The sequence below is a fragment of the Micropterus salmoides genome, unplaced genomic scaffold (assembly GCF_014851395.1).
Source record: "Micropterus salmoides isolate LMB-PRFRI ecotype aquatic unplaced genomic scaffold, ASM1485139v1 Ms_hic_scaffold_4, whole genome shotgun sequence".
Taxonomy (NCBI): domain Eukaryota; kingdom Metazoa; phylum Chordata; class Actinopteri; order Centrarchiformes; family Centrarchidae; genus Micropterus; species Micropterus salmoides.
The window spans coordinates 17,758,829-17,776,167 of record NW_024043372.1 but is presented as its reverse complement, the minus strand read 5'-3'; the positions used below and the strand labels follow the sequence as shown (position 1 = coordinate 17,776,167).

The 17,339-nt window shown below is 41.1% G+C and overlaps 1 protein-coding gene across 3 annotated transcripts in view; it reads right to left on the bottom strand.

Moving 5' to 3' along the window:
- Window positions 1-17,339, bottom strand: part of atg7 (ATG7 autophagy related 7 homolog (S. cerevisiae)) — a 70,258-nt gene that overhangs the window by 31,794 nt on the left and 21,125 nt on the right. For all 3 annotated transcript variants that reach the window (XM_038697785.1, XM_038697784.1, XM_038697786.1), the window contains 4 exons: window positions 16,504-16,619; window positions 14,531-14,606; window positions 8,792-8,872; window positions 3,965-4,087 (listed from right to left, as the gene is read on the bottom strand). In XM_038697785.1, coding sequence (XP_038553713.1) covers window positions 3,965-4,087; window positions 8,792-8,872; window positions 14,531-14,606; window positions 16,504-16,619 — 396 coding nt within the window. The remainder of the gene's footprint in view (window positions 1-3,964; window positions 4,088-8,791; window positions 8,873-14,530; window positions 14,607-16,503; window positions 16,620-17,339) is intronic.

Here is a 17,339-nt window from a genome sequence, read left to right as displayed (position 1 = left end):
CCCGTTTAGACCAACACAGTGACAAGGGTTGAACATGTGTTGGGAATCGATCTGAATTGGCTAACTTGTGCCATCTAACCTGGTTCTGACCTACTCCAAAACTGGGTTAACTGAACGCAGATCAGACATTACTTAGCTTTGATGACCAGACATTTTTATTATGGATGGTCAATTTGTTAAATATTAATTATGTTTAACTACATGTAACCAACCACATGACTTGTCCAAATTTAAGTATTTATACCTACAAAAGTGCAAATGGACAGACTTTGAGCCTGCAATCATAGCCTCCTGCTGTCTGCATCACACTGCCTTCCTGATGTCTCTCCAAGATTGCGTGTCTTTGGAGTCTCAATACAATGAATTGTACACACAGTTACAGGCTGTTTAAACCCTGCCTACTAGCCAGTTGTTGGGTGAAGTGGGCATGGTTGTCAGATAGACCTCAGACCATCAGCAGGATGACATTATTTGACTGTGCCTTCCAGGACTGTGCCTGTGTTGGTTTTCTTGTGAGGTTTCACGTTGTCTGTTTTTGGAAAGTAAACTTAAACTAAATATTTTGCCACCGGTAAGGAGGCTTTACACATTGTTAGATGACTCACTTAATTTGAACTAAACTGACGCTGTGACAGTGAAGGTAAGAGTTAGAAGGACTGCAGTATCCAGGAGAAACTGGCCATCCTAAATTGAAGAGTAAAGGGGGGGGATATAGTACAAGAACAGATCATATCATAAATATTTAAAAGTGGTTTGTCATGTTTGATTTTCCTTGCCACAAACATGAATGGTCTCATGTGGCTAAAAGATTCAGCATGTTGCATACTAAAACAAATGTTCAACAAACTTTCAAATACATGTAACTAATTTGCCAGATGCCAGATTTATAGAACATTTTCCAACCTGCCATGCTCCTACCAGAAAATGAAATCCCAGTAGGGCTGATCTCACAAAGAAGCCATTCACACTGATTTGTGCACACACACTCACGCACATACACACACGTACACACAGCTTTTAGTCAGTCTAAACTTTTACCGAACTTGAACTCCCCCAAAACCCAGTGGTGACCGCATAAAAAGTGGTTCTCAGGTTACAAACTCGCCCAAAATAGACCATAAGTATATAGTACTGCTATCTGGTGACGTAGATTATAATTTAGAAGGGTTACGTACACTTGAACGTGCAAAAACCACACACAGATACGCACATTGCCTGTAATGAATTCAATACCATGCTTCAGGGGAAGAACAGAACATTGTAATATTACGCAAATATAATCAAGTCCACTGTAATCCATGCCTAGAGATTTGTCACTGACCTATAATACTTCTGACTTCTAAACAAATAATTCAGGAAAAAGGCAAATATTGAGTGATTATGAACGATTTAGGTAAACTGTGGGGCGGTGATGGAGCAGTGGATAAGATGCCTTTGCATTTGGTGCCACCTAAGATGCCTTTGGTGTGAGAGACCCGGGTTAAACTGCCCACTGTGACACCCACTGATGTGTCTTTGAGCAAGACACTTAACCCCTAGTTGCTCCAGAGGTGTGCGACCTCTGACATAAAATAGCAATTGTAAGTCGCTTTGGACAAAAGCATCAGCTAAATGACTAAATGTAATGTAAAAGTCAAATAAAATATAATTAATCATTATCCAATGATGACTGTATACAACTCCAATATGTGCACATAAAAAGGTATCCCATAACGACCCTTATAACCCCTAATTTTTACATTGAGAATTATCTTTACTTCAGGCCAGTGCTTCTTAAAATATGGGTCAAGCCCCAGAATGAGCCACAGGCCTGTTTCTAGTGGGTTCCCGCATGAAATAAGTAATAATATGCTTTCACAAGCGGGAGAAGAACTTTTCCTGGAATTGGAAAAAAAAAATTGAAGGGACGTCCTCCAAGTGCAGTAGTTTTCAGAATAGCTAATCTGTGTACAGGAAACAGGCGCTAAGACTTCTGGCGCTAGTGGGCTGAGCAATCAAAACAATCTCTCCATCTTCTGATTGAGGAGAAAGGGACCTACGCCAGAGTCTTCACCACACTTCATCAGGGAGAGGGGGAGATGCGAATACAATGGGAGATGGAGAGAATAATAGGGAGTGAGTTTAAGATTGATAGCAGGAGAGCTTCTGCTTTCTTTTCTTTCTCTTTCATCTCCTGTCCTATTTAGTTTTCTGTCCTATTTAGTTTTCCATTATTTCTTCTCCTTCTGTCTTTTCTCCCTCTGCTGTTTCTCTTATCTGCGCTCCCCCCCCCCCCGTTCCCTCTTGCTTCCACGCTTCTCTTTTTCCCCCTCCTCCATCTGTGTTTTATGAGTAGGAGTCGGGGAGAAAGTACGTGGGATTTTCCCACAGCTCGGCAGGACCAGACCCAACCCCACACCCACTCATTTTCTGTCTCTCCTTCCACTCCCTCTGTCACATGTCAGAGGGGAGTCTTGAGGAAAACCACCCATATTCCACCACCAACTATTCTGGATGCTTGTTGGAACTTTACGCTGCTAGTTGTTCCACAGACATAAACTGTGTGCTGCTATGGCAACAGAATAATTAAAAGAAGGTTACAGGACCAAAATATCTCTCCCTTTTAAACAGTGTATCTGCTGTTAAATCCTACTAATTGAATTCTTACAAAAGGCCTTAGTTTCCAGGGGAGGACTTAGCTGTTTTGAAACTAGATGATGAATTTTGTCTGGATTTCCCATGGTCATAAAACTTAGTCAGCTCCTGGGGGACCATGGTTAGCTCTACCTAGCCATGCATGTTCTGGCCCTTTTCCAGGTCCAGATCATGGTTCCAGCAGGCTATGCAAGAACGCCCAAAAGTCCCTCTCCCCAGCCATGATGTCCGGATTCTCCTGAGGCATTCCCAGGCAAAGTGGGATATTGAATCCCTCTAACGTTCTCTGGGAGGCATCATAATTAGATGCCAAAACAACCTCAATAGGTTCTTTTCAATGTGAAGGAGAAGTGATTGTAAGCTCCTTCCGGATGTCTGAGCTCTTCAGTCTGTCCCTAAGGATGTGCTCCATTACTACCCTGAGGTTAAGACTATATGCACATGAACTAGCAGGCAAATCAAAAGCTTTACATTCAAGTTCAGCTCCCTTTTTCCTACAAATGTCTAGTAAAATGCCTAATGCTGCACCAATTCACCTATAGTACCTCATGTTACCCTCATTTGTCAACAAATCTAAGGTCCTTAAAATCCTTCAACCTGCTCCCAGCCCTTCAAGCTGTTAGCCCGGGGAAAGGATTTCCACCATTCTCTCCACCATCTTGCGGAAACAACTGTCTAAAACTTGAAGGTGTACTCTAAAACATCTGCAGAAAGCAGAGATACAATTTAATATGACAAAAGTTTTTGTTCATTAAAATCCATTAAATTAAATTGGTGACAAGGTACTACCGTGGTAAAGTCCAGCACCCGCTCGACTTATGGTACTTTCAGACCAAACGCAAGTGATTATACACAAAGTCAATGCAAATAAATTTCCTGGCGGGCGGCACGCAGGATGCAATGGAAACGATGCAGAGTGTATGATTATTCGTGTCCTACGCTCAATCGCACGAGTTGAAATTTTTCAACTAGAGCGACAAAGTCGTGTGATGCTGCCACTGTTTACAACTAGCCAGGTTAGCCTACGCTCGAAGGCAGGGGCCCATTACAGACAAGGTTACTCTTTCCGCTACACACTAAACAACTGGCCATCAAACATATAAAGGTGAAAGATAGATAAACAAACATGAATATGATTTTCTCTCGTAAAACTGGGTTGAGAGAAAAATCAAACGCATACTCTAACACTCAAAGAAACCGCGTAGTGCATGCATTGAGCCTTAAACTGTTTTTATACCCATATACACTGACACTGCAGCTTTTGTCTCTTAATGCAGCAGGTTTTGTGTGTTTATCTGTTTGGGCAGGTGTATATGAGTGTGTCACTTACCTCTGCAGCCTGTGTTTCCTGGTGTAACAGTGTCAGCCCTGTCAGGTCTTCCAGGAATGAGTGGGAGGAATTAAAAACCTTTGACAGGAAGCTGAAACCTTCCCTCTCATAGTGGTCCAGGACCTGAAAAAAAAAATCCAGGTGATTTTACAGAAAAATGTAATGTCTACTGCTAGGGTAACAACACATGCATTCTGACATTTACACTACAGGCAATTATACTGCTGTTACTCAAATCTATGTTTGCCTGTTAATTTACTGTTGAAACGGTATGTTGCTGCTATTCTTGGCCAGGTCTCCCTTGTGAAAATACATCCCCGATCTCAATGGGACAAACCTGGTTAAATAAAAGCTAAATAAAAATAAGTGCATATGGAGTATCAAATTGTTTTACACATGAAATGACTGTGTAAGCAACAACAGTTGACCAACATAACCATCACTTTTGTAATTATTTGGAACTTACAGAGACAAAATTGACAGAAAGAGAGAAAAATAAGTAGTCTGTGTTTACGGAGGTCCTTTGTATGTGTTACTGAGTTGCCTACCTATAAATGCTATACATTTGCACTATAGTTATAGACTTAAATAGAAAATGGCTGAAAGATAAAAATAATTTCCCTGACAATTTTTCCTGTTACCTGAAAGAGTAAATGCTAAATAGCCTGTGCTGGCAAAAAGGACCATGACCCTTTCAAACCTTGTTCAATTTGTTCAGCAGTTGAAACTGCAAAAAGTCTGATTCAAGTATGTCATGTTAATGCATCACGACTTGAGAGAAGAAGAGGTATCCATTTCCAACATTTTGAGATGGCAAGGGGCAACTTTCTGTCAAAAGTGGATTTTTTTTAATGGTATAAAATAAAAATTCACTCTTGTTGCTCTGCTCCATCGGCACGACCTGTGTAACACCACAACTCAGCACCTCTGCAATCATGCTGAAATGTTTACCTTGATCTCCTGCCGGTACTGACTTCAAATACCCACTATTTCCAAAACACACACACACACACACACACACACACCCCTCTTGACTACCTTCCTAGGCTTTCATAGAAGCCCACAGACCCTCCTCTGCAGGTGTAGGGTTACCTCTGCCTCAGACATCAACACACTGTGTGAATCAGTGCCTGTGTGTGTGTGTGTGTGTGTGTGTGTGTGTGTGTGTGTGTGTGTGTGTGTGTGTGTGTGTGTGTACGTTTGCAGACTGACCTGGCGTCTAGTCTTGGAGCCAGACACACTGCACACAATACACACTGACGTGTCCCTCGTTCACCTTTTCAACCAACCACTCTTTTCTTTCCTTCCTTTTCTTTTATTTCTTTCATTCTCTACTTCCATCCATGGGATCCGTTACATGAGACGCCATCGGCCAAAACCCAGTTTGTTGAAATATAGCAACGTGATAACTGTGATGATGGTGTGATAACGTTAATAAAGTCACTCCGAGCAATACACAGACACACAATTACACACACATACAAAACACACTTTCATTCACTTGTCCTTGTCATTCACTTGTCCTTGTCAATAGGAGACATACAGGACATACAACGACTTCTCCAATATCCAGTCCTATGACAGCATTTTTTAAAAATGCGATAGCACTCGATGCCGTTGATACAGTTTGTACACACTGCTTGATAAAGAACAGAAATAGGTTTTAGAACGATTTTCTTAAGAGGGTAAATCAAGCATCGAATATCTGACTCTAAACTGTGCTATGACAGTTGTGTCACTGTGCTAAGCATAGTGGGAAATATGCAATAAAAAAAATTAACACATGCAGACACACAGAACGAAACCTTTACAAGGTTTTGCTGTGTTTATCAGGCGCTGATGGGTTTCAGTAAAGATTGCACGCTGTTGACGGATAGCACTAATTAAGACAAGCAACAAACACATCATTAACATCTGGATTAGTTTGTAGTAGTGCACGTACATGTGCACTACTGTTCTGAAGCGTCCTTCCTCATGCAGCCACATAAAACCCTGCCTTCCAGCTTTATTTGACAGTGGTTATGTCTTCTTTTTGAAGTTGTTTGTGGATCAATACTGTGGATCCTCGTCCATGCTTGCATGTGTGTTTGCGCAGCAACCATAAACATATCAAAACATACATTGGGTGGTCCTGGTGGCCCAGAGGAGCTTTAACTTCAATTGAAAAAATAAACATAAATAGTCGACTGTTTTTCAAAGTATATAGTAGATGCTTTGCAGTCACATAGAATTAAACCCTATCCCATATTTATCAATTGTTAAGGAACCAAGATCACCTTGTAACTGTCTGAACAGTAATAGATGTGACACTGGTGATTTTTTTTATCTATTAAATTTCAATGAAATGCTTAGAGGCTCTTGGTTAGTGGTTTTGCCATAATATGACACTTCCTGCACACCAGTATTATGAGTAAACAGTTCCTTGTGACTCAGAGACTTTAGCTTCCACTGTTAACATGTACGGTCAACACACACACTCCATACAGACTCATTAAGTAACTGTTCAGGCCTTGTGGTATTTCGGAGAATCAGCTCACTTCACAGGAAGCAAAGCTCATAAAGTATGTGTAGTTAACGCTCTGGTGTTGCTATACACCACATACGTGTTTGCATTGTTTACATAAAAATGGCATATAGAAAATAAAATATTATGATTTATTTATTCAAGTTATGACATTTGCACCTAGTGTGAAAATAACTGCCGCTATAAACGTAAAGGGCATCACAGGTTACTATTAAAACTATAACTATATAAAGTTGTCTTAAGGCTGTCACATACAATACAGCACAGAATTATCTGTGTTTTTTAAAATATTGAGTGATTCCTGAAAGAAAAACATTTTACTCAGAGAAAAGCAGAAAATCCTCATATTTGGAAAGTTTTAAGCAGGAAATGTTTGCCTGATCACTGACTTAAACAGTTAATAGATTATCACACTGCTAGCCATCAATTTTCAGTCAATTGACTTATTTAAATTATTAACTGTTTTAGTTTTAAAATGCAATCATACATCAAAAGTACATTTTAGTGTTTTTGAAATTAAGCGGTCTGTAGAGTCTTTACATTTATAAAATCTTAGAGATAGATGATAGGTACAAAATTCAACCATCAATCATGTACAATAGACAGGTACCTGCACATAGATATCAGGTTTTCTTTACAATCTATGAGGGCGATAAGTATAAAACAGCTCCAGTTATCAAAGGCTCAGAAGGAAGGAATAACTTAATAGAGAAACACTGTGAGCTGTGTTAGTGACCAGTTCAGTGTCTGTTCAAGACTTTGCACTACAATGTGAAAAATGTTTTTTGCTATAAATAGTGGTAGCATATTTGGTAGTGTTAGTACAAGTAGTTGTAGTAAGAGGTGTCTGGCACGGTTTAAGACAAAGCCACGTCAGCTGTGATTTACTCTCTGGCATGTAGTTTTATTGGCTTGCAGCCCCAGAAAAACACACACATACACACCCCCCCCACTCTACAGGAACTGCTCCAGCCCGGACAGGGGCTGAATTGTTTTGTTTCCATAGTGACTTGGCAGCACACAGCTGACTGCGGCAGGAATACACAGACAGACATGCACTAGCTCTCTCTCTCTCTCTCACTCACACACACACACACACACACACGGACTGATGGATGGACAGAGGGACACACACAGTGAGGAGCGATATGGGGGAGGGAGAACAGGAAGGGTGAGACGGTGAGACAGGAGAGGAAAAGAAGGGATAGGAATAGGAGAAGGCTGGTAAAATAGAGAGAGTTAGGCAGATAAGCAAATGCAAAACACAGGGTGGAAATGTGTGGGTGGGATTAACGGAATGAAAACATATTCACCAATTTCACTACATAACCTTTTTCCCTGCCTCAGCAAAGGATCCTCTTTCCTAACTCATGTTGTTCATTGTTCCTGACTACACAGGCTCTACCCAATCCCAATCAAACCTTATGAACCCTCCCTGCAGACCGAATAATCTCATCAGTCACACGGGCAGAAACATGACACCCTAAGATGGGGTGGAACTTTTTTTCTTTTCTTTTTTCAGAAGCAGCGTAGGTGGAGAAAACTTTAAACTTTTAGAGTACAAGCTAGCCAGCTCCCTCCCCCCTCTGCTTCTTGCTTTCTCCCTCTGTGTCTTTCTCGCTCTGTCTTCACATGAAAGTGATAGATCTGGGGCTTTATGACCTCTTTATAGACACAAAGACTGCATTGAGATCAGGGGAGAAAGAGAGAGTGAACCAGCCCTCCACTCATCACAACACCCTTTCTTTAGCCCTGCACTTCCTCTCTTTACCCCCCCCCAATGACCAATGACCAATGACAACGTGGTAAAAAGACACGAAGGCAATTTCTCCCACCCCACTTGGTTGATGTGGGATATGTGGACCCTTCAACAACCCCTCTCTAAATGCGCATGCAGGCACACACACTGCAGTGGTGGGAGCTAATTCCACTCATACGACAGTCACTGATATCAATGAGCAACTGCTGCCTGATTGTTACCATATGGTTTTACCAGCTTGTGTGTGTGTGTGTGTCTGTCTTCAGTATTCCTCAAGGAACAACATTTCAACACAGCTCCAATGACTTGTGTGTACAAATGGAAGAGATGGGAATCCCCCTATTTCTGCTAAGGCTGCAATTTGTGTTTCAAAACAATGTAGTTACATAGTAACAGGACCTAATCTGATGAGTAAATCAGAACCTGCTTGTCTGCATCTGTTTCAATCTTTCTAGCAAATTTACTGTCTAAACACTGTCTTTTTAGTAAACTGGATTGGAAAACATATCATTTGAACTATTCAGTTAGAGCACGTGCTACTTACAATGGGTGAGCAGGCAGTGCATTTGTCAAAGGCCAGGCTGGCAGGCAGGACGTTGTCGAACCTCGAAAGAAAGCCTCGGATCTGTGAAAGAGAAATCAAAAACTGACATGAAACACAGCAGCACTGAAAAAAGGGCACATATTATTTATTTAACACTGCACATTTAAATGATGTGAACACAACAAGAGGTCTCTAACTATAAAGAAACACACGTTGAGGGAAAGACAGCTTAGGTACATGAGTTTATTGAATGTTAAACAAGTGCCTTTTGGACAGAAAGTAATTCATTTGTGAGAAGAAAGTACCCGTGGTATCTTTATTCCTTGTATGCAAAAGCAAACGCAACATTAGTAAAGTTGCAAACATCAAGTCTGAGGCCTGAAAATTTGGAAGCAGTTTGACTTTTCTGACTACATTTTAAACTCATGCTGAGAGTGCCCTCTGGTGCCAGAGAGCATGCAGTCTTTTTCACCATCTTCACTGATGAAAGGCATCACTCCTATTTATGGCTGCAGTAATTATGGCTAATTACCTTGATTACTATCTAAACAGCCCCCTACACACACACACACCACACACACACACACACACACACACACACACACACCAACGTTTTAGCGAAACATTTTGAAACGCCATTCATCGCCAAGATATTCATTTCATCGCCTCCCTCCTCCTCTCTTATACCCACATCCTCTTGTTTTTTGATAAAAGCCTGTCCCATTATGTTTTTTTTGGTGAAGCATGTAGACCAGAGCATGAAATGACTTCCTTGCTATAATTATCTGGTGTTGAAAACCACAAATATATCAAACATTTGTAACCAATTACTGCGTAATGCACAGCGAAGTGAACAGGGATGGAAATTAAAAGCTTTCAGTTCTTGGCTGGGATATTTGGAAGCAAACTCCATGACATCTTCATGCATCTGCATTTGAATGACTCCTCATGGGGTCAAATTTGCACTAGCCCAGGCTATGTGGTAACCTAAGGCTAGCGGGTTAAGATGATAAGCTAATAAGCTTATAATAAGCTGCTAATCAAGTATAACGTGGTACAATGAGTCATCTCGCAAAACATTTCAATTTAATCCAACTGCACAACAGCCTTAGCCTGAGGCTCATTTAATCCATTTCTTCTCATCTTTCACATCTTCCCATCTGTGTGCTGATCATTTCGACGTAGATGGCGTATTCAAGGAAATACAAAGAGAAAAATAAATAGGGTCGCAGGAATTGGAAGATCAACTGCAGTAACAGAGATGGACTTGAACAGACTGGTAGCTCTACATAAAACTGCTCAGCCTTTATAGAAAGCATATTGATTTACAGCACTGGAATAAAGAACTATAATTGTGACTCTAATCTAGTGTCTGAGCATCTGACAATCACATCTACTACATATATACTGGTACTTGTTCAGTCCCTTGTAAATAAATAAGATCTGATGTAGTTTCGGTAAACCACCACAAGTTGTCACTGTGGGACCACAGAAGGCTTCAAAATACTCAACTGCACTGTGTTGTCTTAGCAGTGGACTGCTGGAGGAACAAATCTTCCAGGCTTAATACAAAAACTGGACACCCACTCAGACATTTTCACCCTCATGCACACTGACCCCTCTTTGGTCATCATCTTTTTATTTCCTCTCTTTCACTCTCTGTACACGCACACACACACATAAGACAACCCATTTGCATGCCATTTTCTCTGGATTATTTGGTTGAAATGCCATGAGCAGCAGATGTGTCAAGCAAATGGCAAAAATGCAGACTCTCAGGGTGATGAATACTGATTATGATGCAAATGGAGGTGGTGAGATGTTTGTGACAACATTCAGTAAGCAAAAGGACACAGCTTGGTTAGCTGCAGAATAACTAGCGTTCCTCTATTTGGCGACCCCCCTGTTCAGAGGATCTAATTATAATTTCAATAATTCTTAGAAAATGCTCTGTGTACAATACAACAAAGCATTCTTGGAAAAATATTACAGGATTTTTCCAGTTATGGGTGTACCATTATAAAGACAAGACTACCATTACCATAGATTAGTGAATTGGGAATATGCTAGGTTAATTGACCTTTAAATGTGTCACTAAGTTTATACAGTGGTGTGAAAAAGTGTTTGCCCCATTCCTGATTTGTCACAGTGAAATGTTTCTTTTTATAAAGGGGGGGGGGAATCCAAACCTACATGGACCTGTGTGAAAAAGTGATTGCCCCCTAAACCTAATAACTGGTTGGACCACCCTTAGCAGCAACAACTGCAACCAAGCGTTTGAGATAACTGGCAATGAGTCTTTTACAGTGCTGTGGAGGAATTGTCGTAATTCAGCCACATTGGAGGGTTTGAGCCTTAACCGCTTTTTAAGGGTCATGCCACAACATCTTGATCGGATTCAGGCCAGGACTTTGACTAGGCCACTCCAAAGTCTTCATTTTGTTTTTCTTAAGCCATTCAGAGGTGGACTTGCTGGTGTATTCTGGATCATTGTCCTCCTGCAGAAATCAAGTGCGCTTCAGCTTGAGGTCATGAACAGATGGCCGGACATTCTCCTTCAGGATTTTATGGTAGACAGCAGAATTCATAGTTCCATTTACCACAGCAAGTCTTCCAAGTCCTGAAACATTAAAACAGCCCCAGACCATCACACTGCCACCACCACCATATTTTACTGTTGGTACGATGTTCCTTTTCTGAAATGCTGTTACTTTTACGCCAGATGTAATGGGACACACATCTTCCAAAAAGTTCAACTTTTGTCTCATCAGTCCACAGAGCATTTTCCCAAGAGTCTTGGGGATCGTCAAGATGTTTTCTGGCAAAACTAAAACGAGCATTTATGTTCTTTTTGCTCAGCAGTGCTCTGCCATGCTGGCCATTTTTTCCCAGTCTCTTTCTTATGGTGGAGTCATGAACACTGACCTTAACTGAGGCAAGGGAAGTCTGCAGTTCTTTGGATGTTGTTTGTGACCTCTTGGATGAGTAGTCACTGTGCTCTTGGGGTAATTTTGGTCGGCTGGCAACTCCTGGGAAGGTTCACCACTGTTCCATGTTTTCGCCATTTGTGGATAAGGGCCCTCACTGTGGTCCGCTAGAGTCCCAAAGCTTTAGAAATCGCTTCATAACCTTTTCCAGACTGATAAATCTCACTTACTCTATGTCTCATTTGTTCCTGAATTACTTTGGATCGCAGCATGATGTCTAGCTTTTGAGGATCTTTTGGTCTACTTCACTTTGTCAGGTAGGTCCTATTTAACTGATTTCTTGATTGAGAATAGGTGTGGTAGTAATCAGGCCTGGGTGTGGCTAGAGAAATTGAACTCAGCTTTCCAAAGATGTGATTAACCACAGTTGATTTATGTTTTAGGGTGGGATCCCTTTTCCCACAGGGCCATGTAGGTTTGGATTTTTCCCCCCCTTAATAATAAAAACCTTAATTTAAAAACTGTATTTTGTGTTTACCTATGTTATTTTTGTCCAATAATTCAATTTGTTTGATGATCAGAAACATTACAGTGTGACAAACAATAAGAAATCAGGAGGGGGGGCAACATTTTTTCACACCTCTGTAAATCCAATCTCATCCCTGTCCAGACTTTTGGAGAAAGTCTCTATAAAAACAGACACACACTGTCACCACCCATGGCTTACACCATTCATCGTAGTTATGCAATAACATAATGGCCAAGGACAGACCACAGAAATATCGCTACACAAAGACACATCCAGACAAGCACAGGTACACACACGCACACTTCATCTTCGGGCAGGATGAGCTACCCAACTTATTGACAATCACTACATATTATTGTTAATGTATTGAGCTCTCAGCATTCAAAAGAGCTGATCCACTGCTTCAAGCTAATTCTGGTCTGACCTTGACTGCGATGCTAAAACTGAATTCATTTTGAATAAATCTTTTGTCAAGTCTAGTTATGGTCTGTTATGGTGAGACACAGGGCTTTATCCTTGATCCATTTCCACATTCAAGTGTCCTAATTCATAATAGACAAAACAAGATTCACTCCAATAGATAATACAAAAAGACATGTACACCGATCAGTCATAACATTATGACCACCTGCCTAATATTGTGTAGGTCCACCTTTTGCAGCTAAAACAGCCCTGACCCATGGAGGTATGGACTCGACTAGACCTCTAAAGGTGTTCTGTTTTCAAGACATTAGCAGCAGATCCTTTGAGTCCAGTAATTTGTAAGGTGGGTGTTCCATGGATCGGACTTGTTTGTCTCGATTTGATTGAGATCTAGGGACTTTGGAGGTTAACACCTTGAACTTCCTCAAACCATTCCCGAACCATTTTTACTTTGTGGCAGGGCGCATTATTCTGCTGAAAGAGGCCCTGCCATCAGGGAATACCGTTTCCATGAAAGGTTATACATGGTCTGCAACAATTCTTAGGTAGGTGGTATGTGTTAAAGTAACATCCACATGAATAGCAGGACCCAAGTTTCATCAGTAACACTGCTCTAAGCATCACACTGCCTCCTGACTTCTTCCATTGCTCCGTGGTCTAGTTCTGATGCTCACATGCCCATTGTAGGCGCTTTCGTCAGTGGACACGGGACAGCATGGGCACCCTGACTGGTCTGTGGCCATGTAACCCCCTACAGCTGTTGGATCAGATTACACAGGCAAGCTTTTGCTCCTCACATGCATCAATGAGCATTGGCCGCCCATGACCCTGTCGCAGGTTCACTGCTCATCCAACCTTGGACCACCTTTGATACTAGGTACTGACCGATGCAGACCAGGAACATCCCACAAGAGCTACAGTTATGGAGATGCTCTGACCTGGTCATCTAGCCATCACAATTTGGCCCATGTCAAAGTCGCTGAAATCCTTATGCTTGACCATTTTTACTGCTTCTAACACATCAATTTTGAGTACAAAAAGTTCACTTGCTGCCTAATATATCCCAACCACTGACAGGTGCCATGGTAACGAGATTATCAGTAGTTTGCATATACTAAAATGTCTTCTTCTCACAGTTGATGACATTTACATGTTTGGTCGGACAATGCAAATACTTCTACCTTCACTTAACTGTGATAGTTTTAGGGTACACAGTGTCTCTTCATTAATCAATCTTGTGTCCTATTTGTGTCTGATCTTTTATGTTAAACACATCAAGCGACCTTTGAAATAACCAAAATAGAAACCCCTGTGCATTGTAATGTAATCGAGAGGTGTTGATTCAGACAGAGGCGTAGCCAGGGTGGTGGGTGTCTGGACTGGATCGATTTGACACATCAACTTTCTATGCAGAAACTGACTGCAGTGCAAACACAGTCAAAGCCCATTAGTGTCATTTTGTGCAGTCTGCGGAAACAGTCGAGAATAGCTCATCATAACAGGACATTAAGTCAACCTCTTTGTTGGACAGACCAACTTTTTAAGACCTCACATTACTAACTTTATGTAAACAAAGTTTTAACCTGAGCCTTATTTCTAAATTCCCCTATTTCAAAAAGGAAAGATTTTTGCTTGTGTTAATTGGTGTGTACGCAAACATTTACTCCTCAGTCTGATCTACAACAGGCAAATACACTTACACTTACTAACATGAGTAATGGCTAACACAAGCATACATTGGAGGGGGCAGGCAAGTGGAGGCGAATGGGCGAACAGCACAGAGTGTCCTCAGTATAAAATATCTGGATGCATGTGAGTGAGTTGAGTGTGTGTGTGTGTGAGTGAGTTTGTGTGTCTGACCTGATGCGGCACTAAACCCAGAGAGGTGGGAGGTTCGTTCATTCTGTCATCACTGCTGCTGGCCACTGCATAGCCTCTGGAGATGGAGAAAGAGAACATTATATACTTGATGCTCCCCCCCCCCCCATTTGCCTTTCTATACATGAATGTAACCACAACTTTGGCAACATTTTTCCTGCCATCCAAGCGTTTTTCAAAATTAAATTTAAATTGGATTAAGAATTAAAAGCAGCACATGTCCCATCCATCCATCCATCCATTGTCAACCGCTTATCCTGCGTACAGGGTCGCGGGGGGGCTAGAGCCAATCCCAGCTGTCATCGGGCGCAAGGCGGCAAATGTCCCTAAACTTCCAAAAATATTACACATTTTAGGTCAGGTATGAGCCGAACAACCTGAAGTATGCTTATTCATTTTATTATATATGCTGCATATAGCAAATATATAGCACTAACCTGTTAATTTGGTAACCTGTATTGAGAGCTAAGCGTTTTACATTTTCCATGAGATAGGAGAGCTCCTGCTGACCATTAAATCTGTAAGATTTGACCCTTTATGGATAACAACTGACAAGTCCTACACTGATCTCAGTGTGGTTCTGCAAATTAAGAATGTAAAAGTAAAAATGTCTATCAAGCTGCTGCAACATTAATCTTTACTTGATGATTTTCTAAAGCCCATGGTTGTTCATATGATCTCTGATGTTAGAGCCTTAAAAAAGGATAAAAGAGCTGGAGGACAGGGATTTATAAAGAAAGTAATAAACGCAGCTATGAAGTGAAAAACAAGGAAATAGCGAGGGCAGATGCAAGAGATGGAGACCTTGTTGTAAAGAAAGGAGTTACACAACTGCAGAGGTAAAGAGTGTACATGAAGACTCTCCTTTTCTTCTTTGCTTTCTAAGCGTTTTATCCAGGATAGGCAGAGCAGTTCTGTAACGGCTTATAACATCTCAAAACACTCAGAGAAAATGGCTGTCTTATCAGGCCCAGCAAGCGGCCACTTAAGTATAACTTTCACTGAACCAGTTTCAATAAACAGCTCCACAAAGACACACCCGTGCACATGAATGCACACTTAATAGGCATAAAAACATCCCCATCAGTGTCTGAAAAAAAAAAGAAAAACACTTAAGAGGAGAACATATCGAACTAGTACAGGCTACCAACTAAACTTGAGAGCTGACTGAATCACAAAGCTTTTGAAGCATAAATTTGTGAGATTATTATAAACTGCAACAACACTTCTAAAGTGAACACAAGTAAATTCGGGGAGCTGTGCTACAACCAAATTTAGGACACTAAAGCAAAATAAGGAAACTACCTCTGGTGCGGTAAGACCTCAGCTGCAAAGCTGCTTCATCAAAAAGCAAAAGCAAGCAAGTAAAACTTATTGAAAGTTTAGGAGCCACAACCTCAAAGGCACAAATCTCCTTTAATACCAAGATAAAGCTTTGAGGAGAGGACGTCAGACACCTACTGGTGATCAGGGCTGCTCACTAAGGTAGGGGAGTGTCTAACCTTGCAGAACTCTAGTGTTTGCAAGGCTCAGTTGGGGGGGGAGGGGGTCAAGAAGATGACGACGTGACATGAAAACTTTTGGAGGACCTGGTCAAAACCTCCCCAAATATATACTTGCAGCACCTTCCTGAGAGGTGAACATCCCAGGCTTGCAACAGATCCCAAAAGGGCAGGTCAGAAGCAGGAGTATCTGCTGCTGTCAACAACGTCAGAGCAAGTCATTCCTCATAACGATACAGAAATTTCATTTGTTTTAAACAGTTTGCAATTTCCCTTTCTTACTTTTCCTTCTTTATTAGCACATACAGTACTTAGTACAACCCTGTGCTCAAGACTCCTATTGATACTTATATTGGTACTAATGAATGTTTGGACCAGATAAGTACTAGTACTATTACTAGTATGTTTCCTAATAATTTCCCTACATCACTTTTGTAAGTCCGCTGTGCTTACCCTTCACTGTGCTGCAGAATGGACACCATCATCTCAACAGCCAGGGCTCCAGCAATCATGGCTAGTCCTGGTCTGCTGACTGTACATTGCTGATCCAGAGTCCGATCCCTGGTTGACTGTTGACAACAAAAAACAACAACATAAAGGACACATCTGGCAATATAAGAACAGCAGCGACGTTCTGGCAGTTAGGTTACCAGGCAGGAAATATTTCCATTATATTTTTAACAGGTTAAGATGATGCTCTTATACAAAGTGACTTGGGCTTAATTAGCTATCTAAATGGCTAAATGTCTAGTATGACCTTTCAGTTAAGTAGCCTTTTAATTACGCCATCCTATACACATCAATGTCTGTACCAAATTGCATTGCACCTCATCTAGTAGTTGTCTGGAAATTACCCTCTGGACCAAATAGCTGGACCAACAGACAGACTTTTTACTTTTATTGACACAAATAATTGAGCTCTATAGGGCTACACCACAAGCATGGCTAAAACCACTTAAATGCAATATAGTTCAATTAAAACATAAAACCTTGTACAAAAAGGACGTTACAGCTTATTTTCATTCTCATTCTCAGCTTGTTTGGCTTTCTTATAACAGCTGATTAATGACACAGTAGTGACAGACGGCATATGTTTGACAATCCGTTGTACCATTTGGTTCAGTGCATGGAGGAAAACACACAAGCCGCTTGTATTATCAAACTCCGTGTCTAACATTTAGAATTTTATTGAGAGCAGGTTTTGCCTCTAATTCAAATGTTAATTTTACTATAATTTATAACAGCAGGATGGAGCCATATGGCATTTATAGGAGAAGTCAGAGCTGAAT